The following is a 28,000-nucleotide window of genomic DNA, read 5'->3' on the forward strand; positions in this document are numbered from 1 at the left end:
ACAAAACATGGCCGTTTGCCTGAAAATCACGTCTCAATTGAGACTATCAACACGTAAAAATAAACGTTTGTAACGAGAGGAGTTCGTACCTTTAAAAGCCCTGTCAACCGGAAGCTGCCGTAGCGTGCGCTTTTATTTTGGCAGCTGTAAGCGGAAGTGACGGCCTCACTGCGGCTGGCTTGACGCGGGGCGGGCTGTGATTGGCCGTGATTCGCTTGTTGTTCTGATCAAAGATGGCTGCTGTCGTCGGGGATGGAGAGTGAGCGCGAGCTGTCATCCGACGCACAGGCCGAAGAAACGCACCGACACCCGCCCAACGACCGGCACCGACCCCCGCCCGGACCCGGACCCGGACCCGCACCGCCCGAACCGAGTCGGACTCCCACCTGAAGGTGAACGCCCTCCTCTCTTCCCGTCGAGCATCCTTTTCTCCTTCCGTCGCTTCGTGTTTGATTGACACTTGCGGGCCAAACTCGATGAGAAAAAGATGAGCATCGATGAAATGTTTAATTTCTGCAGGTTTCACAGGTTTCACGTCGTTTATCGGGTTGATTTCGGGCCGCAGGCGGTGAACGAGTGAGTGACTGAAGGTTATTCAGCTTAACGCCGATTCACGTGTTCATTCGGCGGCGGGGCCTGAAACTAAGCTCTTTATATTTAAAACATAATACAGCGTCATACTGTTATTATAGGGTTACACGGGCGCCGTACAAATGCGTTCATTTTAATTTGATGTGTCGTTTCTTATTAAATTAAACGGGAGTGTTTGACACATGCGCAGTGGCTGTCAATCTGATTTAAAAAAAAACAAAAAAAACGGATCAAATCGATCAAAAAAAAGAAATAAAATGATCACTGACACGATGTCACGTGTGTGTTATTGCACATTTTGATGGGGAAAATACAGAATTAATTTAACGGTAACAACAATCAATAAATAGATAGAAACAAACAAACAAAAAATTTAAATGATGAAAATAAAGGCAAAAAAACCATTTAAATAATTATTAATAATATGATAATAATGTAATAACTTACACACGTGCACATGATTCCAAACAATAAAGCACCAATAAAAGATCAAAACAGCAGATTGAGCTTTTATTTTGAAGCTCCACAGTCAGTGCACACATTTACACACAAAGCTGCATCAATATTATTATTATGATTGTTATTGATTCTAGAAGACAGAAGGACTGAGTGACAGCGACAGGAGCACGTTACTCAGATCCAAATTGGGGTTTAATTGGAGGGAAACTTGAGCCGTCTCACCTCCATCCAGATGGGGAGGCTGTTGTCATGGCGACAGCAGCCTCATCTCACCGTCGGTGTTTGAAGGAGATTGGAGGCGCTATCAGTCATCAGGCAGCCGTGACATTAAAGGAAGACTTTCAGTCGCCCACCGCTTTTTAGAAATGTCACATAGGCAACCCGCACCCCCCCCCCCCAACCCTCGTCTCTGTCTCCGCCCCCTCCTCCCCCGGAGGCTGCAGGTCAGTCTGCAGCAAATGACAGAAACAAACGATCTCCGTGACCGACCACACGGTGGCGCCGGTGCCAAAGATCCAGATTAATGTCGGACGGGCCGCTTCGCGGTCCCCTCCGCTCCGACGTCCCGAAGGTGGCGCCGGAGGACAGGAAGTGACGGCTGTGTTTCCCGTGTTGTGCCAGCAGAGGGCGCATCGCCGGACCGCAGACATGGACACCACCACGTCCATCAAGATGACCACTCTGGCCATCCAGAACCTGTTCAGCTACGTGGAGGAGGAGAACCTGTCGGCTCTCAAGGCTCATCTGGACCGCTTCAAAGAGGTGGACGGACGCAGCGACGTACGTACAACTCGGCGCCGCCGTTTCTGACGAGTCGGCTCGTCTGTCTGCAGCTTTTAGTTTTGATTTAGTTTTTTTTTTTTTTGAAGTGTTAAGTGTTAGTTTCACCTCCTGTTTTTATGATTATTCTGTTTGATTATTGGTTTGCTTTCTGTGTTTGTTGGTTCCGTTTGTTCACCTGCTGTTTATTTGTTTACCTACTGTTTTTCTTTGTTTACCCGCTACATCCGTTTGTTTGTTTACCTGCTGTGTTTGCGTACAGAACGGTCAGACCCCCCTGATGCTGGCGGCGGAGCAGGGCAGTCTGGAGATCATCCAGGAGCTCATCAGGAGAGGAGCCAACGTCAACCTGGACGACGTGGTGAGCAGAACGAGCGCGCCCGCGATTCTGTCCTCTCTCTCTCTCCCTCCATCTCCTGGTGGGGGTTGGTGTGGTTGCTAGGAGACGGGCAGGGCTGCTGAGTGGCTGCTGTTTCCATGGTAACGCGGCGTGTCTGTCTGTCTCTCTCTCTCTGCGTCGTCAGGACTGCTGGTCGGCTCTGATCTCGGCAGCTAAAGAGGGACACCTGGAGGTGGTCAAGGAGCTGCTGGAGAACAGCGCCTACATCGAGCACAGAGACATGGTGGGAGCGCAAAGCCTCATGGGAAATGTAGTCGCACCACAGAGCACATGTACACAGTTCAGACGCTGTGATTGGATGTTTCTTCTTAATTCGTTTTTATACGTTCAACTCGTGTACATGGAAATATTTACACACACACACACACACACACACACACACACACACACACACACACACACACACACACACACACACACACACACAGTGTGAGGTCACTTCCTGTTTGTGATTGTGTCACAGGGAGGCTGGACAGCTCTGATGTGGGCGGCCTACAAAGGTCGTGTGGAGGTCACCGAGCTGCTGCTGGAACATGGAGCCAACCCCAACACTACAGGACAGGTAACACACACACACACACACACACACACACACACACACACACACACACACACACACACACACACGTACATATGTACCGGCATACAGTGATGTGCCGAGGTGTAGTTGTGATCGTTACGCTGAGTCTTCATCATCCTCCTCCTCTTCCTCCTCACAGCAGTACAGTGTGTATCCGATCATCTGGGCTGCAGGTCGAGGACACGCCGACATCGTCAAGCTGCTGCTGCACAACGGAGCCAAAGTCAACTGTTCTGACAAGGTGACGAGCAGAGAGCCTGAAAACACCACACAGCATGATACACACACAAAAAAAACACACAAAACAACACACAGCATGATACACACACACACAAAACAACACACAGCATGATACACACAAAAAAAACACACAAAACAACACACAGCATGATACACACACAAAAAACACACAAAACAACACACAGTATGATACACACAAAAAAAAACACAAAACAACACACAGCATGATACACACAAAAAAAAACACAAAACAACACACAGCATGATACACACAAAAAAACAACAACAACACAGCAACACGAAATGTCAGAAAATGAGAGAAAAGGTTCACGTGTGTATGAAACACTGGAGGGCTTTTACTTTGAAACAAATACAGGAAGTCGCGTGTAACTTTATCAGTAAGTGACCGACGTGTGTGTGTGTGTGTGTGTGTGTGTGTTGCAGTACGGGACCACTCCTCTGATCTGGGCGTCCAGGAAAGGACACTTTGACTGCGTGATGCACCTGCTGGAGAACGGCGCCGACGTGGACCAGGAGGGGGCGGTAACGACCTGCACACACCGACACCTGCAGCGCCGGCCCGGTCCATCCGACCGTCCCAAAGCCTTTTTTTTCCAAAATAATAAAATAAAATTTTATTTATCTAAAAATAAACTAAAATCTAAAAAGTTAGATAAACCTCTAACTTCACATATGTGTTCGTTCATAAGTTGTCAATAATTCTTGAGAGCTGCGTTTGTCGCTCGTTTCCATGGCAACGGACCGTAGACGCCAGAAACGAAGAACTCCCCCTGTCGCTCCACACGAGGAGAGTTTTTAAGAATAAAAAAAACAAAACACGACACCCGGTTTGATGTTCGTCTCCCCGTCCAGAACTCGATGACGGCGCTCATCGTGGCGGTGAAGGGCGGCTACACCGAGGTGGTGAAGGAGCTGCTGAAGAGGAACCCCAACGTCAACATGACCGACAAGGACGGAAACACGGCGCTGATGATCGCCGCCAAGGAGGGCTACACCGAGATCGTCCAGGACCTGCTGGACGCGGGGACGTACGTCAACATCCCGGACCGGGTGAGACGGGAGTTCCTCGGGTTGTGTTTTAACCACGTAAACGTACGGCGTCCAGCGGGGGGCGCTAACAGCTAAAGCTGTTTTGTTTCACAGAGCGGCGACACGGTGCTGATCGGAGCGGTGAGGGGCGGCCACGTGGAGATCGTCCGGGCTCTGCTGCACAAGTACGCCGACATCGACATCCGAGGACAGGTGAGGAACGTTTGTTACCGACGCGCGGCAAATAATACGCTGTTATTTTGAAAAGTCCAGATTTTTGCAACATTGAAGAAAAAAAAAATTGTTTCGACAAATTAAATTTGTAAATTATACATTTCTGACCTTTTGCGGCCAGAAATGAACATTTAACCCTTTAAATCTGTCTTTTTAATGATGTTTGGAACGCAGACTGTAAATAAAATGCCCTATAAGTGTAATACCACCGATGGCCACCAGAGGCTCCAATAAACTCCCATTGATGGTCCTTCTGGAAATAACTCCAGCATTCATGAGATATTAGGACTCAAACACGGATAGGTTTGTGGGCGGGGCTTCACAGAAACAACAGATCTCCGAGTTCTCGGCGAGAAGAATCAAAGGTTGTTGTTACGTTGTTGTTGACGATGTCTCACTCTGCTGCGTTCTCCAGGAGAGCAAGACGGCTCTGTACTGGGCGGTCGAGAAGGGGAACGCCTCCATGGTGAGAGACATCCTGCAGTGCAACCCGGACACCGAGACCTGCACCAAGGTGAGACCTCGGCTGTGACATCACTTCCTGGGCGATAAGGTGTCCAAAGCATCAAAAGCAAACGACACGTCTCGGTACGAATCTGGTACGACGGTCCCTGAACGCCTCTCACGAAGGAGCCGCACGTGATGACATCATACCGTCATGTTGCGTGACATCATTAAGTTGACATCGTCACGACATCACGTGATCATATTGATTGCGCCAGTGTCACCAGAACGTCGAGCTAACCGTCAGTTAACTGCGGACCAATCAGGACGCAGAATATACAAAACAGGAAGTGTGACGGTGTGTTTTTTTTCCGCCTCAGGACGGAGAGACGCCGCTGATCAAAGCCACCAAGATGAGGAACATCGAGATCGTCGAGCTGCTGCTCGACAAGGGAGCCAAGGTGTCGGCCGTCGACAAGGTGAGAGCCTAAAGGACACAGCCGCCAGCCTTTCAGAATAAAAGCAGGTTGTGAACAGCAGCTACAGCGAAGGCGATCAAACTGATCAGAGCTGCTTCTTCAAAGATGGACGACTCTTCTTCTTCTACTCATTGGTCCAAAACCGATCGAGGAGTTTCGTTTCCTCCCCCGCTAACATCCGCTCTCTCTCTCACCCCCAGAAAGGGGACACGCCCCTCCACATCGCCATCCGGGGGCGGAGCCGCCGCCTCGCCGAGCTCCTCCTCAGGAACCCCAAAGACGGGCGGCTGCTGTACCGACCCAACAAGGCCGGAGAGACGCCGTACAACATCGACTGCAGCCACCAGAAGAGCATCCTGACGCAGATCTTCGGAGCGCGTACGTACAATCTGTCCGCCTTCAAAATAAAAGCATCTCTTGATCATCGCGTGTAGACGGTTCGTTACAAACTGACCGATCAGGTGGACGATCGATAGTCGATGTATCAACGTTGACACCGAGTGGCCCTGTAACGTGTCTGCTGCGGCTCCGCCCCCCTCCGCAGGTCACCTGTCGCCCACGGAGACGGACGGAGACATGCTGGGTTACGACCTGTACAGCTCGGCGCTGGCCGACATCCTGAGCGAGCCGACCATGCAGCCGCCGATCTGCGTTGGCCTGTACGCCCAGTGGGGCAGCGGCAAGTCCTTCCTGCTCAAGAAGCTGGAGGGTGAGTCCTCGCACCCGCTCATTAATCCTCCTCCTCCATCAGCAGAATCATGACTCAGTAGAATCCTCCTCCTCCTCCTCCTCCTCAGATGAGATGAAGACGTTTGCCGGGCAGCAGATCGAGCCGTTGTTCCAGTTCTCGTGGCTCGTCGTCTTTCTGTCTCTGCTGCTCTGCAGCTCCGTCGCCATCGTCCTCGGCTTCACCGTCGACCCCAAACTCGCCATGGCGGTCTCCCTCAGCCTGCTGGCGCTGCTCTACCTCTTCTTCGGTAAGACGATGACGACCCAGCCGGGGGCGGGGCCTCTGCTCCTGGTGGGCGGAGTCTGAATCCACGTGTGTGTGTGTTGCAGTGGTTGTGTACTTCGGCGGGCGGCGGGAGGGCGACAGCTGGACGTGGGCGTGGCTCCTCAGCACCCGTCTGGCCCGTCACATCGGGTATCTGGAGCTGCTGCTGAGGCTGATGTTCGTCAACCCGCCGGAGCTGCCGGAGCAGAGCACCCGAGCTCTGCCGGTCAGGTAACGCCCGCTCCGGTCGTCGGCGACGTCACGCGGCGACGCCGTCGCTGATGTCACGCGTTCGTCTCCCCCGCAGGTTCCTGTTCACGGACTACAACCGGCTGTCCAGCGTCGGCGGAGAGACGTCGATGGCGGAGATGATCGCGACGCTGTCCGACGCCTGCGAGAGAGAGTTCGGCTTCCTCGCCACGCGTCTCTTCAGAGTGTTCAAGACGGAGGAGACGCAGGGTAAAACACGGCTTCGGCGAGGTCACGAGGCGTCTGGCGCCCGACCCCGGGAACCAACGCTTGAACCACGTTCTGTCACGACATCACTTCCTCCCCCGTCATCATTACGTTACTGATGAAGTTCAGAACAGATCAGTCGCACGACTCATTAAAGAAGCCGCACTTCTACTTTATCCAGAGCAGCTGTCAATCACGGCTGTCAATCATCACCACCTCCACCCGTTTTACTACATCAAATAACTGATCAATAAATTGATTGGAAACATGAACTTAAATCAGCGAGACAAGATGACAGAAACCAGACTGTCAAAGTCTGGCTCATGTTGCCATCTGCTAACATGGAGGGGGCGGGGCTTATGACCCGCACTCCAACAGGCCAGCAGGGGGCGATCCAGATGTTCTGCCACGGCAGCCATCTTTATAAATAGTCCACACTGACTTCTCACCTTAAACCTTCACGCTAAAATGTCATGATGACGTTGTGTTGAGTCCCCACATTGCTTGTAAAACACACACACACACACACACACACACACACCATAACTCTTCGTCGTCTTCTTCTGTGTTGGTGGTCTCAGGTAAGAGGAAGTGGAAGAAGACGTGCTGCGTGCCGTCCTTCGTCCTCTTCGTGCTGGTGCTGGCCTGCCTGCTCACCGGCATGGCGCTGCTGGCCGTCTTCAGGGTGGACGGCGACAACCGCACGGTGAACGCCGTGCTCATCGGCATCGGCAGCGTGGTCGGCCTGGCGCTGCTGCTGAACTGCCGCACGTGGTGGCAGGTGACCGACTCGGTGCTGAACTCGCAGAGGAAGAGGCTCCACAGCGCCGCCAACAGGATGCACAAGCTGAAGAGCGAGGGCTTCATGAAGGTGAGTCGTCGCGGGCGATGCCGGCGGCGCGTCTTTTCGCCGGTTCGACTGACCGCCCGGGGTTTTCCCGCCGCAGGTGCTGAAGAACGAGGTGGAGCTGATGGCGAGGATGGCGAAGACCATCGACGGCTTCACGCAGCATCAGACGAGGCTGGCGGTCGTCATCGACGGGCTGGACTCGTGCGAGCAGGACAAAGTCCTGCAGATGCTCGACACGGTGAGGAGACGCCCGCACCAGACTCCATTCACATTGTAGTCGTTTTTGTGTTGATGATTCGTGACTCATCAGACCTCAGTAGAATCATGACTCGATGGACTCGATCGGTCGCCGCTTTCTTCTCGTCCCCACGATGGAGACGTTTTAATTTGAAAGGACCGGCGGGTGTCTTCCTGCTGCAGGTGCGGGTTCTGTTCTCCAAAGGTCCGTTCATCTCCATCTTCGCCAGCGACCCGCACATCATCATCAAAGCCATCAACCAGAACCTGAACAGCGTCCTGCGCGACTCCAACATCAACGGCCACGACTACATGAGGAACATCGTGCACCTGCCCGTCTTCCTCAACAGCCGCGGACTCTCCAGCGCCCGGAAGATGTGCGCCGCCGCGCCCGCCAACGGGGACGCCGCCAGCGCTGACGGTAACCACGACAACACACGTGACACTATGACACGCGTTCACCTTGGGAAGATGTTCACGTTTCTCTGTGCGCCCGTCTGCAGGGTGGCACGAGGAGCTGGACAGGAAGCTGTCGCAGCACAGCCTCGGAGAACTGACCAAGTTCGGCAGCAAGACGGCGCTTAACCGCCGGGTGAGACGCTTCATCTCCCTTTGGTCCCTTTGGTCCCTCTTATTGGTCCCGTGACCCTTGAGGCCCCCTGGTTCAGTTGCCCTGTATGTAACCAGGTCATGTGACCCGTGTGTGTGCAGGACACGTACCGGCGGCGGCAGGTGCAGCGCTCGGTGACTCGTCAGATGTCGTTCGACCTGACGAAGCTGATGGTGACGGAGGACTGGTTCAGTGACATCAGCCCGCAGGTGATGAGGAGGCTGCTCAACATCGTCTCCGTCACAGGTGACCTTCATCAGCACCACCGCCGTCCCCCTCTTCATCGGCCTCCGGGACCTGCTCAGGCCGGCACCGGGTCACGCCGCAGTAAATAGCCCCGCCTCTTCCTGTTTCTGTGTGTGTGTGCAGGTCGTTTGCTGCGAGCCAATCAGATCAGCTTCAACTGGGACCGCCTGGCGTCGTGGATCAACCTGACGGAGCAGTGGCCCTACAGGACGTCCTGGCTGATCCTGTACCTGGAGGAGACCGACGGAGTCCCCGACCTGGCCACGCTCAAGACCATCTACGAGAGGTCAGAGGTCACACGGTGGCTGTTGGTGGCGCTGACCTGAGCCTGGGAAACAGCAGCTGACGCGTGTGTGTGTGTGTGTGTGTGTGTGTTGTCTCACAGAGTGTCAAAGAACATCCCGACCACCAAAGACGTGGAGCCGCTGCTGGAGATCGACGGAGACATTCGCGGCTTCGAGGTCTTTCTGTCGTCACGGACGCCCGTCCTGACGGCCAGAGACATCCGAACCTTCCTGCCGTGCACCGTCAACCTGGACCCCAAACTGAGGGAGATCATCGCAGGTACAGATACTGCAGAGTACTACAGATACTACTACGAACACTGCAGGGAGTACTGCAGATACTACTGATCCAGATGTTTTCTCTCTCTGATCCAGATGTTCGTGCGGCCCGTGAGCAGATCAATATGGGCGGAGTCTCGTACCCGCCCCTCCCCATGCAGGAGCCTCAGCCCCGCCCCACATCGGTCTACAGTCAGATGTCGTCGACCTGCTCGCCCTCCGCCTCCTTCAACGGACCCTTCAACCCACCAGCAGGGGGCGTGGTCTCCCCGCAGCCTCACAGCAGCTACTACAGCGGCATGGCCGGCCCGCAGCACCCCTTCTACAACAGGGTGAGTACAGGCCCCGCCCACTGATGATGTCAATGGTGACAGGTGGATCTTTCCACAGTCTCTCCCCGACTCGCCCTCTGCTCATCTGGGGGAGCGGCAGGTAGCGCCGTGATGTCATTGGGTCAGGTGACTTCCTGCTCACCTGGGGGAGCGGCAGGTAGTGCCGTGATGTCATCGGGTCAGGTGACTTCCTGCTCACCTGGGGAGCGGCAGGTAGTGCCGTGATGTCATCGGGTCAGGTGACTTCCTGCTCACCTGGGGGAGCGGCAGGTAGTGCCGTGATGTCATCGGGTCAGGTGACTTCCTGCTCACCTGGGGAGCGGCAGGTGGCGCCGTGATGTCATCGGGTCAGGTGACTTCCTGCCCTCCTGCTTCAGTTACATTCATCATCTGTGTTTTTGTCATTTTGCTTTGACTTAATTTGATTTCTTTGTTTTTACTGGGAATCTCTGCTGTCACACACAATCCACCAATCAGCTGACAGGCAGCCGTCCAATCGTCATCGAGCTCCTCCGCTCGGAGCCTCACCTGCTCAGTCAGGTGTTCGGGCTTCGGCTGGGGTCATTTAAAAGGAACATTTTTATAGAATTTTATTAGTCTTTTATTAGTATTAAATACATTGTTTTGTCTGACGTAGAAAGTTATTAAGCAAATATTTGACATTGCTGCTTTAAAAATGACAAAATTTAAAAGATTGTCTAAAAATAGAAATAAACATCTGAAAGAGACGTCCGAAAGTCGGCAGCAGAATTTAAAGACAAACAAGCGCTGACGTGACCTCAGAGGTCGTTTAAGTTCGTGTGGCAGCAATTATTCACTGTTCAACTATGTTTTACGTTCCAAGACGGAGTATTAAGGCCACATTAAGAAAATAAATGAGAGGAGGATTTATTTTAATTTTTACTCTCGATATTGCGACTTTATTGTCACAATTTGAAAAAAATATCTTCCTCCTCTATTTTTTTCCCTGTGTGGCCCCGATACTCGGTCGTAATGTTCGATCACCTCCATGAACATTATTTTGATTTTCTGCCCCGCCCCTCAGCCATATTTCCCCCACCACCTTTATCAGCTGCCACGCCCCCTGGTGGCCTCCTTCCCACCACTCTTTCATCTACGCCCGCATCCTAAAAGCTCCTTCGGCCGAGACGCCGCCGCCGCTGCTGTAAGTACGACCGCCAGCTGACCGAACACGCGACGGTCGATCGGATCCCGATCAATTCTAGGTTACCGTGGTAACATCCATCCTGTAGACTCAGTGACCACTTTATTAGGAACAGCAAACGAACACTGACCTGGGTTTGATTTTGTTATTGATTAATAACAATTGATTAGATTCACGGGCACGGGACGGGATCTGAAAAAGTTTGAATTACAGAATTAAACACAAGCAGCTGCACACGAGTCTAAAACCGGTACACATTTTGAGTGGAGTCTGGAACTGAAGACTGAATTAAAAAAAAGGTTAAAAAAAAAAAAAGGAGCATTTTATCTTTAAGTCAATCTTAAATTCGCAAAATTCTGAATGGAGTCTGGTGCTGTCAGATTTCAGTTTTTGATATTTGACTCTAATTGGATCCCGGCATGAATCAGCAGGTGTTCCTAATAAAGTGCTCATTGAGTGTTTCTCTGCTTACAGCTGCTTTATAAACCAGTTTTATACCCGTTACATGATATAACGTGATTATTATCATTTTTTTCTACCTCAGTTTATTTGAATAGGTCAGTTTTTTTATGTCACTAATTGCTGTATTTTTGGGGGTATTTGGATTTATTTCAATGTCCTATTTTGTCTAACTAAAGTTCAAAACCTAAATATTCAGTTTATTATCACATATAATTCACATTTATGAAGTTTTTCTGCTGCAGTAAAGATTTTGGTCATAATTTCATCCTGTTTAAAAACCAGAGTCACAGCTTTTACTGTCTAGTTTCTTCTTCTGCTGCTGCTCACTTCCTGTACTCGCCCCCGTCTCTTCTTCTGTGGTGACTGGGCGTGTCGCCCGGGGAAACGGCTCAAACACTGAACGTTATTTTGGTTTCACTTTCTTCCTCCGGTCTGAAACCGCAAACTGCTGCTGACCGTTTCCTGCTGCTCACCTGTGTTCTCCCCATGTTTTCCTCCCCATCTGTCTGTCTCGCTGTCCGTCTGACTGTCTGACTGTCTGTCTGTCTGTCTGTCTGTCTGACCGTCTGTCCGACTGTCTGCAGAGTAAGAATTCATCTATAAAAAGGAAGCAGGTATTTGAACTCTTAACGTGACTCCTTCCTTCAGACGAAACCTGAAATGTCCACAGCAAACGTCTCCTCGCGTTTTCCACCGTTGCTCCTCCGACGCCTCGTTTCCGTCAAGTTTCGTTTGTGATTCCGAAACTTTGACGCCGTTTGAGCTGCAAATCTTTTCGCGTTGTGGTCGTGAAACCGAACGTTTGTCGTCGTCTTAAACGAGCTTCGAACGTGTTTCGACGAGCTGTGAAACGGGGAGACGGAGGCGGAGCTCGGCCGGATGCTGTGGACATGTCGGGCGACGTGTTGCTACGACTACACCTCCCAGCATGCAACTTGCCTGGACTCACCTGTAGCTTCAGTAGAGTAGCTGTTTGATCCGCTCACCTTTGACACTTTCGGTTTGACCTTTGACCCTGTTTCCAAAAACTCCCCCTCCCTCCCCCGCACTGTCAAAATGTTAGAATAAATGTTAGCGGATTTATTTTTGCAGGAAGCAAAATGTAAATACCCGACAGTCGCTGACTGTCCACACTCGTGTTTGCTCTTTATTGAACGTACGACACCCGAGTTTTCTAATTTCATATTTTTGTTGGAGGAAAAAAACAAGACATCTGATGTAAGAATCAGTAAAGACGTCTAAAAATGTAACAACACCATTAAAAAGTTTGTGGAAACGTGATTTTCATACGTGACAGAAATCTACTTTTCCCACAATTTCTGGATGAAGCTTTTGAAGCAAAGAAAGAACTTCAGCCGTAGAAATAAAAATACGAGGGTCGATCAACAAGTTCAGAGTCTGTTCCTGTTGACTGCGACGCAGCGTCTCTCGATCAACATCAATACGTTAGCGTGACCGCTAGTACGTGAACATTTGCATATTTTTCACCGTAGACCTGAAACCGGAGCAGAGAAACATCGTATTCTGGGGAACAAAACCTTCCACTCGCTGTGAGCGGGCGTGTTGTCATGTTGGGAGAAGCCTGTTGCCATGGCGCCACAGTTCAGGTGGTTCACAGCAAATGTTTTCTCTCAGACGCCTCAGAAGGTCCCAGGGGAACTCGGTGTTGACTCTGGGGGACGAATTCACGGTGACACAAATAAAACTCACCCGGCGTCTCCTGACCTGACGCGCCTTCTTCTTCGGTCTCAGACGGTGAAGCTCCGCCCCCTCTTGAAACGTTGAAACAGGGAAGTCACAAATGTTCACGTTACCAGCGGTCACGTTAACGTCGCTGCTGATGTTGATCAAGAGACGACACTCTGAACACTTCCTTATGAAGGTTGCTGCTTCCTCCTGTTGTTCGTGTACAACAGGAATTGACCCTTGTAGACTGTAAAGGTCAACGAGGAAAAAAATAACCAATGTTCAGTGCGAGGTTCAGTTTCAACGCTGAAAACGAGCTGGGATGACTTTGTTCGCTCTCTTTCTTTTGTTCGCTGGTAGTTTGGATGTTTGTTTTTCAGAGACTCGCTCGTAGAATAGAATTTCATCACTTCTGTCTCGTAGAGACACCGCATCGGAGTTCAGTACGACTGCTTCGTTCTGCGGTTGTTTCCCGTGTTTTGTAGCTGACTTTTTCATCCAACTCACAAACTTACATTTTCAAAACATCGAACGCTTTTTGCGTTTTACTGGGAATCGAACCTGCGTGCGTTTTGTGTTCAGGGCTCCGCCTCCGTGGTGTCGGGCACCCCGGCCATCCTCCTCAGCTCCATGACAACGGAGGCCGTCTGCGAGCGCGTGCGGCAGATCGAGGGCATCGACCAGAGCATTATGGGACAGTACAGCGCCACCATCAGGAAGGTCAGTGAGGCGACGTCAGATCTTGTAGAAGAGAAAGACTTGAAGTTTGGACTGAACTTATTTTCCCTTTTCTTGTTTTCAGGCGAACGTGAACGGCAGAGTTTTGTCTCAGTGTAACATCGACGAGCTGAAGAAGGAGATGAACATGAACTTTGGAGACTGGCAGCTCTTCAGAGCCACGGTGAGTCCACGAAACAGAAAACACACCTTTACCTGGACGAAACTCGCTCACCTGTCGGCGCGTTAGTTACGAATAACACGATGTCATCTGTGTATCGATGTCGTACGGTTGATGGTTGCGAACGTTTCCAAACAGATTTTATTCATCATTTTATTTACCGCCCCTGCAGGTTCTGGACATGCGCCACGTAGAGAACCAGGTGTTGCACGAGGAAGCTGCCAGTGAGCAAGGCAGCGTCGTCGGCGGTCAAGTCGAGGCGGGACGGCGAGCGGTGGCTCCGCCCCTCGCCGGCGGCGGGAACTCGGACTTGTACAGCTTCAACCTGAGCTTCGAGGAGCTGAGCAACGTGGGACTGGACGAGCCGGCGCGACACGGAAACCTGCAGTGGATGGTAAACGAACCCGCACGACCTCCGACCTCACGGCCGGGTTTGGTTGAGTTTATATTTAGCTTCACTTGTTCGTCTGTCCTCAGGGTGGCGCTCACCGGACCGCCAGCATGACCAGCCTGAACTCTCAGGAGTCCTCCAACGACATCGCCAAGCTGACGGACAAGCAGCAGGACGAGTACCAGAACGCCTACCAGGAGTACATCGCCCAGATGGCGCAGCTGGAGATGGGCGGCGGCAACGGGGAGAAGCCCGTCCAACCGCAGCCGGGCCAGTTCATGACGCCGTCGTCGGACGACAAGAGCAAGGACGGCGCTGAGCAGGACGGACGCAAATCCTTCAACAAGAGGGGCGGCAAGCCGGCGGCGGAAAACACCGAATTCGCCCCCAACGGTGACGCGCTCGACCCGATCACGGAGGAGGACGAGAAGGGCGACCACGGATCCTCCAAGTCCGTGCTGACCCGCAAGACCTCGGCCGAAAGAGGCGGGCTCTTCCAGGGCGCCGCCGACCTGAAGCTGAAGGCCGGCGGGGGGCTGCGCTACCAGAAGCTGACCAGCGACGACGAGGAGTCCGAGGAGTCGGATAACGCACCGCTGCTGAAGGACGGAAAGAAGGCGGCGGAACCCAAAATGCCCGCCGGCTCGCTGGCGCTGAAGGGGAAGGACTACCTGTCGGACGCCATGCTGGACAAGAAGGACTCGTCCGACTCGGGCGTGCGGTCCAACGAGAGCTCGCCCAACCACTCGCTGCAGGACGAGGAGGCGGACCTGTCGCAGCTGGAGAGAGCCAACCTGATCGAGCTGGACGAGGAGAGCCTGGCCAGGAAGCGCGGGCTTCCCAGCAGCCTCAGCGGGCTCCAGGACCCGGCGGTGGCTCGCATGTCCATCTGCTCCGAGGACCAGTGCAGCCTGCTGGCCAGCAGCCCCGACGAGAGCTGGCCCTCCTCCAAGAGCTACAACCTGAACCGCACGCCGAGCAACGTCACCCTCAACAACAACACCAACGCCCAGCAGGGCAACCGCCCTCGCCAGCCAGCAGAGGGCTCCACCTCCTCCAACCCCACCTCCTCCTCCACCAGTGATGTCATCATCGCCCCGAGCTCCGGCACCACCGCCGCCACCACCACCACCTCCGGCACCAGGCCGGGGCCGAACAACGAGAACGTGCGGGTGGTCCACCTGAAGAGGGGGCTGAAGCCCGGAGACCCGCCGGAGATCTGCACCGTGTCCTCCGACACCGTCACCTTCGGCGAGGAGCGCGAGAGCATCCTGTGACCTCACGGCGAAAGATTCAGTGAGCGCTGAGGAGTGAAGCGGGAGCCGCCCTTCAACCTCCCGAGCCGATCGGAAGCTCCCGAAGAGCCACCAAAACTTTACAGTTCAACAATTAGTGAGAATGAATGAGTTGTAAAAACATTCAGGAAGCAGAGAAAGATCCGATCGGCATAAATGATTGAATCTTAGTCAATAAAACACCCGACGAGTAATGAAATAATAATAATAATGAAATGATCAGCTGTGAGCTGACGTTGGGTTCAAATTTAAAACATGACATCTGAATCGTAAGAGGTGAAGAGCGGCTGCTGCTGGATTGTAGTATCGGTGTGTAGTATCGGTGTGTAGTATCGGTGTGTAATTTCAGTGTTAGGCGTTTCCACGGTGATAGCTGCATGCCCCACAGCCGTAACAGTAGATCAACCTGAGGCGTGAAGCTGCTGCATGTTCGTATTGTGACGCGATTTGTGTTCAGGAGCTCATTAAGTCACCTCGTTAACTAACATCGCTGCCGGAAGAGAAGCTGATGTCGCCTGTACGAACGTGAACTGAAGCTGCTTTTACAACTGCGCCGCTTTATCCTTTTTTTCGTATTTCGTACTGACCGTCCATCACGGAGTAAAATGTCACGACGGCGCTGGTTCCTCACGAGATCACGGAGCGCGTCAGATGTTCTTCTTCGGTGTTATACTGATAAACCTCCTGAAGAGGGCGCCAGTTTGCTGAAGTGTTTTTTGTTTTTTATGTTTTTTTTGCAAAAACATTCAAAAAAAATCTGAGGAACAGAAACGGCCAGCAAACCGATCGACGATCAGCAAAACGATTTAGGAAAAGATGAAAGATAACAAAATGCAAAACGTTAAAAAGCCGCCGCGTCCCCGTCTCTTCTGCGTTTAACGTCCTCAGAGACGACCGGATCGATGAGCTCCGTCAGTATTGGTGTCCGTGTTCAGTATTAACTCGCCGTTCGGTGTTTTTACGTGTCGAAACAGGAAGTTGGAGGTTTTATTTAAAGTGGAATTACCCCGTCGTGTTTCACCTCGTCGTTTTGAGCTCGACTCTTGAGTCAATCGATCGTCGTCGATCGGTAGTCGACGGTTGCGTCTTCTCGGACGTCACGTGAGATTTAAAGGAATATTTTTAGGACTGTTGGAACAAAAACATTGAAATCAGATTCATGACTTTGTGTTAAATTTGTAAAAAAAATAAATCAGTTTCAGCTTTTACAAAAACTTTAAAATGTTTCAGCTCAGATTTCAAAATAAAATCTAAAGTGCAATTTTTTTTAAAAACAGGATGTTTCCTTCAGAATAAAAGCTGATTCAGCATTTTTATGACGCGTTTGTCGTTAAAACCACAGAACGATGAGGTGAAGCTGTAGTTCGGTGTCTCGTAGATTCAACATCTGTGATCATGTGACTCGTCGTATGAAGACGACTTGAAGGCAAATAAAAAAATAAAAGTCTGAATGTTGAAACTGTTTTCTGACTCTGGTTATATTTTGTGATCACTGATCAGAGAGACGTCGCTCATTTCAGTGAGAGGCAGTAAAAATAAAAAGGCCTTTAAAGTAAAAGCAAGTTTTTCAAAGTAAAAGTTCTGGATTGAATCTTGAAGGACAAAAACATTCTTATTACGTCGTCTGTGATGAAGAAAACATCTTGAATTTATTTTGCACCAAATCACAACGTCATGACATACGATGATCCAATTATATATACACACACACACACACACACACACACACACACACACACACACGCAGTGTTCAGGGTGAAAACAATAAAAAATATAAAGAAAAAAGTCAAAATATTAATATATAAAATGGGAGTATTTTGAAAATTAACTCTAATTTTAACCCCCAAAAATTATATTAATATATTAAGAATAATATCAAATGTTTTAATTTAAATGTGAAAATAAAAGGTTCATGAAGTTCAGCTGGTTCTTTCTTCCACTTCTGCTGACTGTCCATCAAACACCTGATCAATATCACGCGGACTCTCCTACCTGGCAGGTGGAGCTCTGTTGGAGCTGCTTCTCCTCCACTCAGCTCCAGGATGCAATCGGTCACCTGCCGCCGGATCCCCCACCCTTCTGGCGGCAGGCCGGGCAGCAAGCAGCCGGTAACACAGGCAGGAGCTCCGGGACCGGTTCTCATGGACCTGCAGCCTCACGAGGAACGTAAGTACCGAGAAAAACACGTCAAAGTCCGGTCCGAACAGCAGCAGGAGCCCCGGGACGTCACCTGGACGGACACCTGGACGGACACATGGACATGACGCTCGTGCTTGTCCAGTCTGAGCTGCAGGCTCAGCTCGGCGCTGATTGGCTCTGAGCTGACGTCACTCATTAGTTCAGGCGAGCCTATTGGCTCCTGAAGACCCAGCTTGATTGAGCAGCTCACCTGTCACCTGTCTACCGGAAATACTTGTTCATGTTTTGTAAAGAATAAGAAATACGCTGTGTGTGTTTTACATTTCTGTGTGTGTATTTGCGTGTTGTAATTGTGTGTGTGTGTGTGTGTGTGTGTTTTTGTGTATATGTGTGTATATGTCGGTGTCCAGCAGGTGGAGCCACAGACCTGCTAACAGTCAGCTGTGACATCAGGTTTTATTCAGAATCAGAAACTTTACTGATCACAAACGTGTGATCAATATTTTCATCTCAATTCTTTTTGAATTTCAGTGTTTTGATTGTTTTGTATGTGTTTGTTTATTTGTTTATTCATCTGAAAGTTACAAAGTAAAGAGGATTTAAAACACATCAGAGGTTTTTTACGTTTTTGTTTTTTTTGTGCAATTCTAATTATTTTGTGGTCTTTTTTCTTTTTCTGTTGTTCATTTTTTGTCATTTTTTTTATATTTCCATGCCTGATTTGCCTGATTGACATGCAGTCGGTTGAATGACTGTCAAACAGGAAGTGTTGAGTGTCTCCCACTGTCCTCTCTGTCCGGCCTGCAGCGCATCACTGAGACACTGAAGGGCCTTTTAAAAACAGACAGATTCTCACATTTTTGACGCTGGTTTTTACCTCGGTGACCTCAGCGCGACCTCGTCTTCTCATTACCCACAATGCACTAGTGCTGGTCTCAATTATCCCGAGCAGACTTCACAGATTTATCAGGGTGGAGAGGATCCAGCTGAGCGCTAACGTTCCCTTTGATCTGCTGCCAAACATCTGATCAGAGAGCGGCGGAGATGGAAAACTGAGCGATCGTTTCAGAGTGTCTTCTGATACGAGTCTGATTGCCGAGAGCAGCTGATTCTCTCCGCTCGCTTCGCCCCGGATGGAAAAACCGGTCATGAAAACACATCCAGCTTTGTTCTGATTACGCGCTGTTTACGTACAGCAAGCTGCAGACAAGAAGGAATTTAAAAAGATAAAAACTGAAAACAGCAACAGTCGGAGTTTCTGAGAGTCGGCTGCCACCAAGCCGTCGGTCAGGTGATGTTGTCATTAACCAACCAACAACCGGCTTTAAACTGACCATTCAACCAACCAACCAACCGACCAACCAACCAACCAACCAACCAACCAACCAACCAACCAACCGATCATTCAACCAACCAACCAACCAACCAACCAACCAACCAACCAACCGATCATTCAACCAACCAACCAACCAACCAACCAACCGATCAATCAACCAACCTACCAACCAATGAACCAACAACCAATATTCAACTGACCATTCAACCAACAACAAGCGTCATACCAACCGACCAACAACAAAGAAAACATGAACCAAAGCAAAGCGAATCCAAATAACATCCCAAAAATATCAACAAAAACCAAAACAGGTGAAATAACAATACACAAAACACACAACAACTAAAGCAACAACCAACTGAAACAACAAGAACAACCAAAACAACAACAAAGAAAACATCAACCGAAACGATGCTAACCCAACATCCAAAAACCAAAACAACAACAATACACAAAACATAAACAACCAAACTAACACAGCAAAGGAACCATCAACCAAAAACAACGACAACAACCAAAAACAACCAAAAACAACCAAAAAACCAAAACATTAACAACAACTCGCCTGTTTGAAAACAACCCTTCAGCTGCTTCCTGTCCAGTTCTGCTTCACTCTGATGAACTGGTTCACACACTCTGAAACCAGACAAGGTCAGACGGTGCCAAGCGCCTACTTCCTGTCCACCCTCCCCCTCCCTTCCCCCCCCCCTCCCTCCCCCGCCCCCCAATGACCTCAGGCTGTAGGTGTGTTTGGGGTACATCCACCTCTGTGAGGACCCATGTGCCTTCCAGAGGTTTTAGTCCTCACAAATGAAAGACCGACACACCAAATGACCGAATGAGAAGATATGATGAAGTTGTAGATTTTTATTTCTGGATGTCCGTTATGACTCCAGAGTTATCGATCGTTTAACTTTGCTGTCTGCAGACTTTTTATAATAGAAACGACTTTCTAAAACCTTTTTAAAGACTTAAAAATGTATTTCTCGTTAATTTATTCCGGCAAAAAAACCAACCACAAAAACGATTTAAACCCACATCGATTTTGTCATTTTATGTCTGAATTTCTTGTATTTAGATTTTTGAATTAAACATTTTTTTCACCCTCACATTTGGAGCCTGTTCAACTTTTACATGATCGCGTTCGAGGCGAATATTCAGCCGCTGATCCGGCGCGTACCGAGCTGGGGTGATGATACTCGCAGGTATTTTTGATTTAACCTTTATTTAACCAGGAGAGTCCCATTGAAATTAAAAATCTCTTTTTCAAGGGAGACCTGGCCAAGACACCGAATGAGACAAGTTCAAAGAAACTAAAAGCTAAGAGTGAGTTACGTAACCTGGTATCTGATGTCGGCTGATATTTTCTACCTGGTTTCGGCTCTGCGACCTCAACGAGTCCAACACTGAGTCTTTGTCTCCCGCTGGACGTTCAAACGAGCTCTTCTGTCATCGCGGCCTTAAAGAGGCTTTTTTTTTTAAATTTTTAAACCGACCCGGAGACGACGGTCTGCTCATATCGAGCCGTCGCTGACACCGCTGCTGATGATGATGATGATGTCACACCTGACCTTTAACCTTAAAACTCATCACGAATCCCTGAGACGCATGAGAGAGCTCACGTCAGTGTCGGCTGGTAAAGAAAACACCTTTACGGGCGTCTTCCTACGTTCAGTGATGACTGGCTGGTTTTTCAGTGAATCTTTTCATATTTTCAAACAATTTATTTCTTGAAATTTGTAATTAAAGTCATTGCAAGTCTTACCTTATTTAAAGGAATAAACTCTATATTCTATGAGTAACCATTAGGTTTTTTTCTTTCCTGTAAATTCTCCATTTTTGTACATATTTGGTCCAAGCTAAAGCTAACGTAGCGTCGTGTCATCCGTTAAAAAAAAAAAACGAGGCTTTGTTTCACTTGTTCGGTGCACAAGAAGAAGAAGAAGAAGAAGAAGAAGAAGAAGAAGAAGAAGAAGAAGGTGTGCACCATCAGCATGTCGGTAACTGTTCATCTACCACACGTCGACTAAACATCGCTGGTGATGCTAGCTGTGGCTAAAGCGGCTAACAGTTTGCCCGTGCTTTCCGTGCAGTTCTCCTGGTTTCCAGTTTTATGCTAGGCTAAAGACGGGAAACCAATTCAGTTAAATGCCTTTTTGTACAAACAGCTGATGACATTTATCAATCAACTTGCTCCAAAAATATTGATTACGCCAGCTGTTTTCTGGGTCACACTAGCCAGCTAGTTTTGAATGTGTATTTTTCACATTTAAATGAGGATCGGCTAGAAGTCGCTCACGTTAAAATGCTAACATTAGCGTCAGCTCGCAGAACAAACAGGTAGAATGACGCTGGATATTTTGTTGAACGATCAACAACTTATACGAGTCGAGTCCGTTTCATTCGTTGTTGAAGTCGAACTGCTTTCATGAACCGTCCCGGACCGATCCGGTAGAGAAACGGAGACGTCCTGTAAAGTTGACCTGAACTCTGCTGATTAAAGCTGCTCCTCCGGACTCGCTCGGTCTCCGTCTCTGAATTTGCGGGTCGAGTGCTTTCGAATGCGCGTTGAGCCGTTAGCGAGAGTCTGAGGAAGCAGAGACGTGGACGCGAAGATCGACAGGAGACGGATTACGTCACGTTTTCACTTCTAAACCACTTTTAACGCATAAAAAAGACAAAGTGTAAAAACGGAGTTTAATGTTCAGGAGTCTGCGGACGGGATGAACTTCAGAGATTTATCAGCTGGAGTCTGCACGGAGCATCAAAGAGATGCAAAACTACACACAGATGCAAAACTACAAAGAGACAAAACAAAAAGATGCAAAACTTCCGAGATTAAAACTACAAAAAGATGCAAAATTTGCAACGACTTAAAACTACAAAGAGACCAAACAAAATAATGTGAAACAGCGACGCATGTTTAACTCACCACGGGTAGATTAAAACAAACAAAAACGGTGAAGACGACAAAGTAAACCAAAAACAAAAGTAAACAAAAACACAACGCAGCTACGAGACTCTGCTGGTTTCTTCTTCTCTGCAGAGTTTACGTTGCTGCTCTTCAGACTCGATTCAGCCTCCTGATAATCAGCAGCAGTTGTGAAAACAGACTGAGCTCACAGTCGGTGACCCGCCGACCCCCGAGGACTTCCACTCGGGACGCAGCTTTGCATTCTGGGTAGACGAGACGCAGCCCAGAGACGATCGGCTCGTTCCGCTTCGTCTCAAAAGGACAAACGAAATACGGCTTTACTGATGAAGTTGTCGTTTCACTCAAATGTCTCCAGGATTTATTTTAAATCAAAATGTGAATTTACAAAATCAGAAATATGAGATGAAACTGAAAGATATGGAGATTCAAAAAAAAAAATTACAAAATATTCAGATAAAACAACAAAAACATTGTTTGAGTTAAACTTATCAAACAAAAAGTAAAAATTAGCAGTTAAAAAAAATGTGAATTGTGACTTAAAAAGTCAAAAATACACCATAAAACCTTTGATTCAACATGAATCCTCTTAAAATCATGAACTTTTCTGAAACCGGTTTTTTTTTTTAAATATAAAATGTTGATAAAAGTTCTTAAATATTTTGACCCGATGAGACATTTGTTTATATTCAAACACATTTTGAGAGCAAAGAAGAAGTCTGAATCTCAACTTTTAATCCAAACGTGGAAATTTAAACATGTACATTTTTGTGTCTAGTTATTTACAGTCTGTGGTCCAAACGGCAGCAAAATGTCAGAAATGTACACATTATTATTTCCAAAGAAAGCTGGGGCTCAGGAACACGAGGATCTAACGCTCTAAGGAGCCACCAAACAGCCAATCAGAGCCCAGAATGAAACATCCAATCAGCAGCGCCCTGTTAAAAGGATCAATAAGGAGACAGAGCAGCTGATCAGACTCAGTTCCAGCTGATTTATTCAGAGTCACATACAGACTTCGTCATAAAGGACATGTTCCCTTTATTTTCCTCTTCTTTTATATTGCACAGAAATAATGAGCAGAAAACAAACAAACATGTGCGTCATCAAAGTTACAAAAATAATAATAATAATAATAAAAAAAGAAGCAACCGAAAAAAATTCTCCTGCTGTCACTCACCCAAATACACAACTATTTGTACACAACATATACACTCCTGTCCTCCAACCGAACCAGTGAAAGGTCTCTGTACAACCTGGGGAACTACTGCAAGGCATCGACACAAGGCAGGCCGGGATTTGAACCCTCACATGCCCAGTAACAAATCATATTCAGAGGAAGAGTGGAAGAAGTGCCTGACATTCCCTGTACTGTACAAAAATATGCCTGAAAATATTTTTTTTTTTTTTTTTTTTTAAATCTGGATATCGTTAAAAATATGAGGTATGTTTGGTTATGTAAATATCAAAACATGTTTCCCGCCATACCTGTGGTCGGTGTGAGGGTTTTTAAGGAGCTGGGAAACCCGGAAAATTACCAAATAAACTCGCATAAAACATCCGGATATCAGTGTTCGTTGTGGGTCTGGGAGGGAATGCATAGTCCGGGTCCTGGTTCAGACCCGAGCGACAGAAAAACTGAATCCATAAAACCCTGTTGGTGTTTTGTTTCACTGCAGAGTCCAGGCCCCCCCCGCCCCCCGGCCCCCCACCTTTGGGCTCGGAGCCCGGCCAGCAGCAGCCACACCGCCCCGGTCCCTGACTGGCTCCGGAGCTCCACAACCTCCAGAACCGGCTCCGGGGGCCGATGAGGCGGGTGATGATCACGGTGCCCTCCGTTGGGGATCAATAAGTGAACACCAGGTCTGAGAAGTTGGCCTCCAGCCAGTCCCCGGCGATCATCTCACTGAGCTCCGGGGTGCAATGATCCGGGAACTCGAAGTGGGACCCGAGGCTGCCCTCGTACGAGTCCAGGTCTTTATCCACCAGGGACAGGCTCAGGTTCCCCGGGGCCGAGCTGGTGGACGAGCTCCAGGGCTCGGGGGCGGCGTGGAAGCCGCCCAGGAAGCTCAGGGTGAAGTCGGCCCCCTCCGCGGGGAGGTCGTCCAGGTCCTCCCCGCAGCAGGAGGAGGTGGAGCCGGAGCGGAGCGAGGATGCTGGTGAGAGGGAGCCCGGGCAGGAGGAGGTGCTGGCGCCCTGCCGGGTGATGTTCTTGAAGCTGTAGAAGAGGCGGCCGGATGACTCGTGCAGGCTGGTTCCCTCCGGCTCGGCGGCGGAGCTCAGGCTGGGCGGCACGTTGGTGATGCTGTGCCGGATCGGCACGTCCTCCTCCTCCACTTTAAAACCCCGCTGCTCCTCCTCCTCCTCCTCCTCCTCAGACTCGTCTTCTTCATCGTCGTCCTCATCCTCCTCCTCTTCGTCGTCAGTAAAGTCCCGTTTAACGAGTTTGCTGGTTTTAAAGCTGGTGGTCAGCACGTACCGGTACCGGGGGTCCGTGTGCTGGTGTTGCGGGAGGTGGCTGCCCCCCCGACCGGGCCCCGCCGCCGGCTTGCTGGGTTTCAACTTGGACAGTTTCTTGGCGGCGGCGGCGGAGCTTTTATTAACGGCTCTCACGCTGCTTTTCTCCGGTGACTGAGCGGCTGCCTTCCCCGCAGGAAAAGCACAGCCGTCCGTCTTGGGTTTCTTCTTGGGCCGGTACTTGTAGTCCGGGTAGTCGGCCATGTGCTTGAGCCGCAGCCGCTCCGCCTCCCGGATAAACGGGATCTTTTCCGTGTCTTTTAACATTTTCCACCGCTTCCCGAGCCGCTTGGAGATCTCGGCGTTGTGCATGTCCGGTGACTGCTCCATGATCTTCCTCCTCTCGATCTTGGACCACACCATGAACGCGTTCATGGGTCGTTTAATGTGACCCGACGCCGTCTTACACCAGTCCAGCTTCAGCGGCACGGGGCTGCACGCCGAGGCCGCCAGCAGCTCGCTCTCCTCCGGTTCGGTCGGCTCGCTGGACCCGGCGTTAACTCCGGCCCCTGCCTGCTGCGTGTGTTGGACCATGGTCCGGATTAACCTTTCAAACCGGACTCCGGTGATTCTCTCGGGCCGCTTTCTGTCCCTGTTCTCGGTGTTTTCACTCGTTCACCGCCGCCGGTCTCCGTTCAGCCCGACAGCATCTCTCTCTCTGTTCAAACCCGCAAACCGGCGTCGTATTAACCGGATGATCAAGCGCGAGACGTTACCGCCCCCGACCAATCAGGGCTCTGCTTCTCCAAAACTTTCCCGCCTCCACCGCACCCTCAGCCAATCACAGCGCCCAAAGGTCCCCCCCCCCCTTGTTCCCGCCCACCGGCGTCCGGCTTTTACTTCAATTCAGATTCAATTGATGGATCCTTACGGTGAGCGTAATCGATATCTAAAGGTTTTTGTTATCGGTGTTTAGTGGCGCTGGATCACAGGATCAATACGTACGAAGCCTGCGGATCAAAGTAAACACGTTTAAGCAGGAGTTTTCCTGCTGCTGGCAGCGTTTGTGTGGCAGCAGTTTTTATGCAAATTCAGCCTGTCAGGACTGGAAGGAAAAGCTGCAAACATTCATCTTTATTTCAAATACAGACACATGATGCCTTTTAAAAACGATTAAAATCAATAAATAATAGAATTTAATCAAATATGAAATCAAGTGTTTTCACCAGGGATAGTCTTAAATTTAAAGTAGAAGATAATAAAAGTCACAAACGTGAAATATAATCAATAACTTTGATTTTAGCGTCTTTTTTTAATTAATTTTTTTAGGACTAAGCAGGATAACGTTTTTGTGTGGGAGTGGCAGCAGATTCCAGGAAGATTTGAGATTATTTTTCCAGGGATGTTCAAGAGCTCTTCAGCCTCTCAAGGGTCATTTATAGCCGGCTCTCCGGGGGCCCCCTCTGGGTGTCCTTCAGTTCGTTCCAGGAATCCTTGAGGGCCGAAGCAGGAGGCCCTCGAGGAGGGTTTCAGTCCTGTTACTCTGCTCTGAGATAAACTGCTGTGTTTTCTTTTCCAGCAGATGTTTGGCGTGTTCAGACGGCCCGGAGGCCGCCGATGCGGATCAGCCAGCCCGGTCTCGGCCAACAGAGGGCGTCCACAGCCGGAGACCGGCTCCATGCGGCGCTGCAGTCACCGCATGGAGCTGCAGAAAACACAGCCCATGTTCATTTCATGGAGACATCAGATGGTTTCAGTTTAATAGAATAGAATCGAATGTTGTCATTGCACAATATTTTGTACAACGACATTTGCTGTGCAGTGACTAAAAACGGTACATTAAACATACACACACACACACACACACATTTATGATAAATAATACATTAATAAAAGCAGGTGGCATCCTGTCAAACACTGTGTATAAAACACTGCACAGATGTCCCAATAAAAAACAAAATAAACAATGAAAATTCCAAATCATGAAATTAGAAGCAAATAATTTTCTATTGGTTTTCACTCTGGACTTGTGAAAAATAACATGTTTTATGAACCAAAAAGAGACTTCATGTTTAATGTTGAGATAATTCAATAATTTATGCGTATAACTGTAACTGTTAGTGTTTTCCTCAGTTGAACTGTGATGTTTACATGGGGAACTGAAAGGAATGAAAAGTTAAATCTAAACAGAAGCAGCTTCATAACGCTGCAGTATCAACATTTTGGACCGTGTTAGATACGTTTTCCTCCTAATGTCAACAAGAAATGTCATCTGACTCTTTTTCTGTAAAATCGGTTAAAATTTTGCACAGGGTTTGGTTGGAGGCCGGCTGCTCCTCTGGCTGTAAAATCTGACTTTTACATGTGAAAACAAACTGCAGCCGCGAGGACAATCACTGCTGTTAATGTGACTATTGACTGTGTGTGTGTGTGTGTGTGTGTGTGTGTGTGTGTGTGTGTGTGTGTGTGTGTGTGTGTGTGTGTGTGTGTGTGTGTGTGTGTGTGTGTGTGTCTTTCAGCCTACCATAGATGAGCTCAGCAGTTAGTCAGGAATGTGGCTGTTGTTCTGGGAGCCGTCAGAGGTCAGAGGTCGAGCCGCCGCTGCAGAGGTGAGAACTCTTCAGGTGGAAACAGGAAGCCAGGAAATGTTATAACTAATCAATTCTATCTGCCATGACAACAGAGAGCGCCGCACTCCCGATTGGTTGCCGGCTTCTCAGTCCGACCCTGATTGGACGAGGAAAGTAGCAGTATACTTCTCAAGATAAAACTTCCTAATCAAAGCATCTAGTGTTTATTCTTATTGCACAGCTGTCAGAGATGATGATGTTGTTGTGGTTATCGTTGTTGGTTTTGTGTGACGTGCGCTATTTCTGTTCTTAAATCAAAAAGGAAAATATGTAAAAATATCCACAAATACATTAAAACAAGATGATATAAAGAGCCGACAGTAGCTTCTAAATGGGAAAATAAATGGGACCGAGAACGGAGCCAGGTGGGACGCCACGGCCAGATTTATTCCTGTAAAGGAATTAAAAATAAAACGTAAACATGTTGTGTAGGATTATCTGAGTCTGGTGTCAAGTCTTCAAACGTACAAAAAGAAATGGAACTTGTGCTTTGCGAAAACAGATAAAACGACTGATAACAGTGAAATAACCTCCTGCTGTTTCGGGTTTGTTGCGGTTGTTGATTTGCTCCTCACATGTAGTGTTGAAAACTCCTCTTCCTGTTTAACGTGTATGGAGGAGGAGGGAGGAAGTGGAGGAGGTGGAGGCTGGAAGTCTTCAACACGATTGGCGTATGTGAATGAGCTCCAACAGCTCGGTGTGGCGGACGAAGATTCAGGTGTACCGGCCTTCATTTCCGGTCGTATTTCCGTGCGAACGTCGACCTCTTGTGGCGTTCACGACGTCAGAACTTCTTCTATAAGCCACCGAGTTCACGAGTTGTGACGTTGTTTGCTGACGTTTACAGAAAGGTCGGAGGTCATGGAGGTTCATTTTTTGGTTGGATGTTCAGCTGATATATTGTAATTTTAGTCACGTAGCGTTTGTCTTCGTAACTTAGATAATAGCCGATACGGCTGAATAAAATGTTGAAATGTTTGACGTTACCCTCCTGTTAGCTTGCTAAATTGTTAGCCTCCCGTTGCTTCTAGATGTCGTACGCGTTGCCGTTCCCGAGCAACGGT

General features: G+C 49.1%; 2 protein-coding genes across 4 annotated transcripts; one reads left to right on the forward strand and one right to left on the reverse strand.

Annotated features, from left to right (window-relative positions):
* Window positions 1–206: 206 nt before the first annotated feature.
* On the forward strand, window positions 207–16,904 carry kidins220b (kinase D-interacting substrate 220b). 3 transcript variants are annotated; one of them, XM_069687464.1, is made up of 30 exons: window positions 207–392; window positions 1,675–1,830; window positions 2,093–2,191; window positions 2,355–2,453; window positions 2,694–2,792; window positions 2,950–3,051; window positions 3,495–3,593; window positions 3,924–4,121; window positions 4,215–4,313; window positions 4,750–4,848; window positions 5,159–5,257; window positions 5,458–5,635; window positions 5,802–5,966; window positions 6,055–6,234; window positions 6,317–6,482; window positions 6,559–6,710; window positions 7,289–7,578; window positions 7,655–7,795; window positions 7,978–8,215; window positions 8,298–8,386; window positions 8,506–8,650; window positions 8,774–8,936; window positions 9,036–9,214; window positions 9,310–9,545; window positions 10,591–10,710; window positions 11,757–11,786; window positions 13,441–13,578; window positions 13,661–13,759; window positions 13,929–14,150; window positions 14,234–16,904. In XM_069687464.1, the coding sequence occupies exons 2-30, from the start codon at window positions 1,699–1,701 to the stop codon at window positions 15,422–15,424; spliced, it is 5,247 nt and encodes a 1,748-aa protein (XP_069543565.1). In that variant the 5' UTR covers window positions 207–392; window positions 1,675–1,698; the 3' UTR covers window positions 15,425–16,904. The 3 variants fall into 3 exon arrangements, with proteins under 3 accessions (XP_069543565.1, XP_069543566.1, XP_069543567.1); XM_069687465.1 differs by lacking the exon at window positions 11,757–11,786; XM_069687466.1 differs by lacking the exons at window positions 10,591–10,710; window positions 11,757–11,786.
* A 5,462-nt stretch (window positions 16,905–22,366) lies between these two features.
* LOC138614185 (transcription factor SOX-11-like) lies at window positions 22,367–25,020 on the reverse strand. Its single transcript, XM_069687460.1, has one exon. The coding sequence runs from the start codon at window positions 24,898–24,900 to the stop codon at window positions 23,695–23,697; it is 1,206 nt and encodes a 401-aa protein (XP_069543561.1). The 5' UTR covers window positions 24,901–25,020; the 3' UTR covers window positions 22,367–23,694.
* Between the last annotated feature and the right edge of the window lie 2,980 nt (window positions 25,021–28,000).

Source organism: Brachyistius frenatus, unplaced genomic scaffold (assembly GCF_029030835.1).
Source record: "Brachyistius frenatus isolate BFR_SWC_R1_liver_20210118 unplaced genomic scaffold, ASM2903083v1 Contig_465, whole genome shotgun sequence".
NCBI classification, from domain to species: Eukaryota; Metazoa; Chordata; class Actinopteri; family Embiotocidae; genus Brachyistius; species Brachyistius frenatus.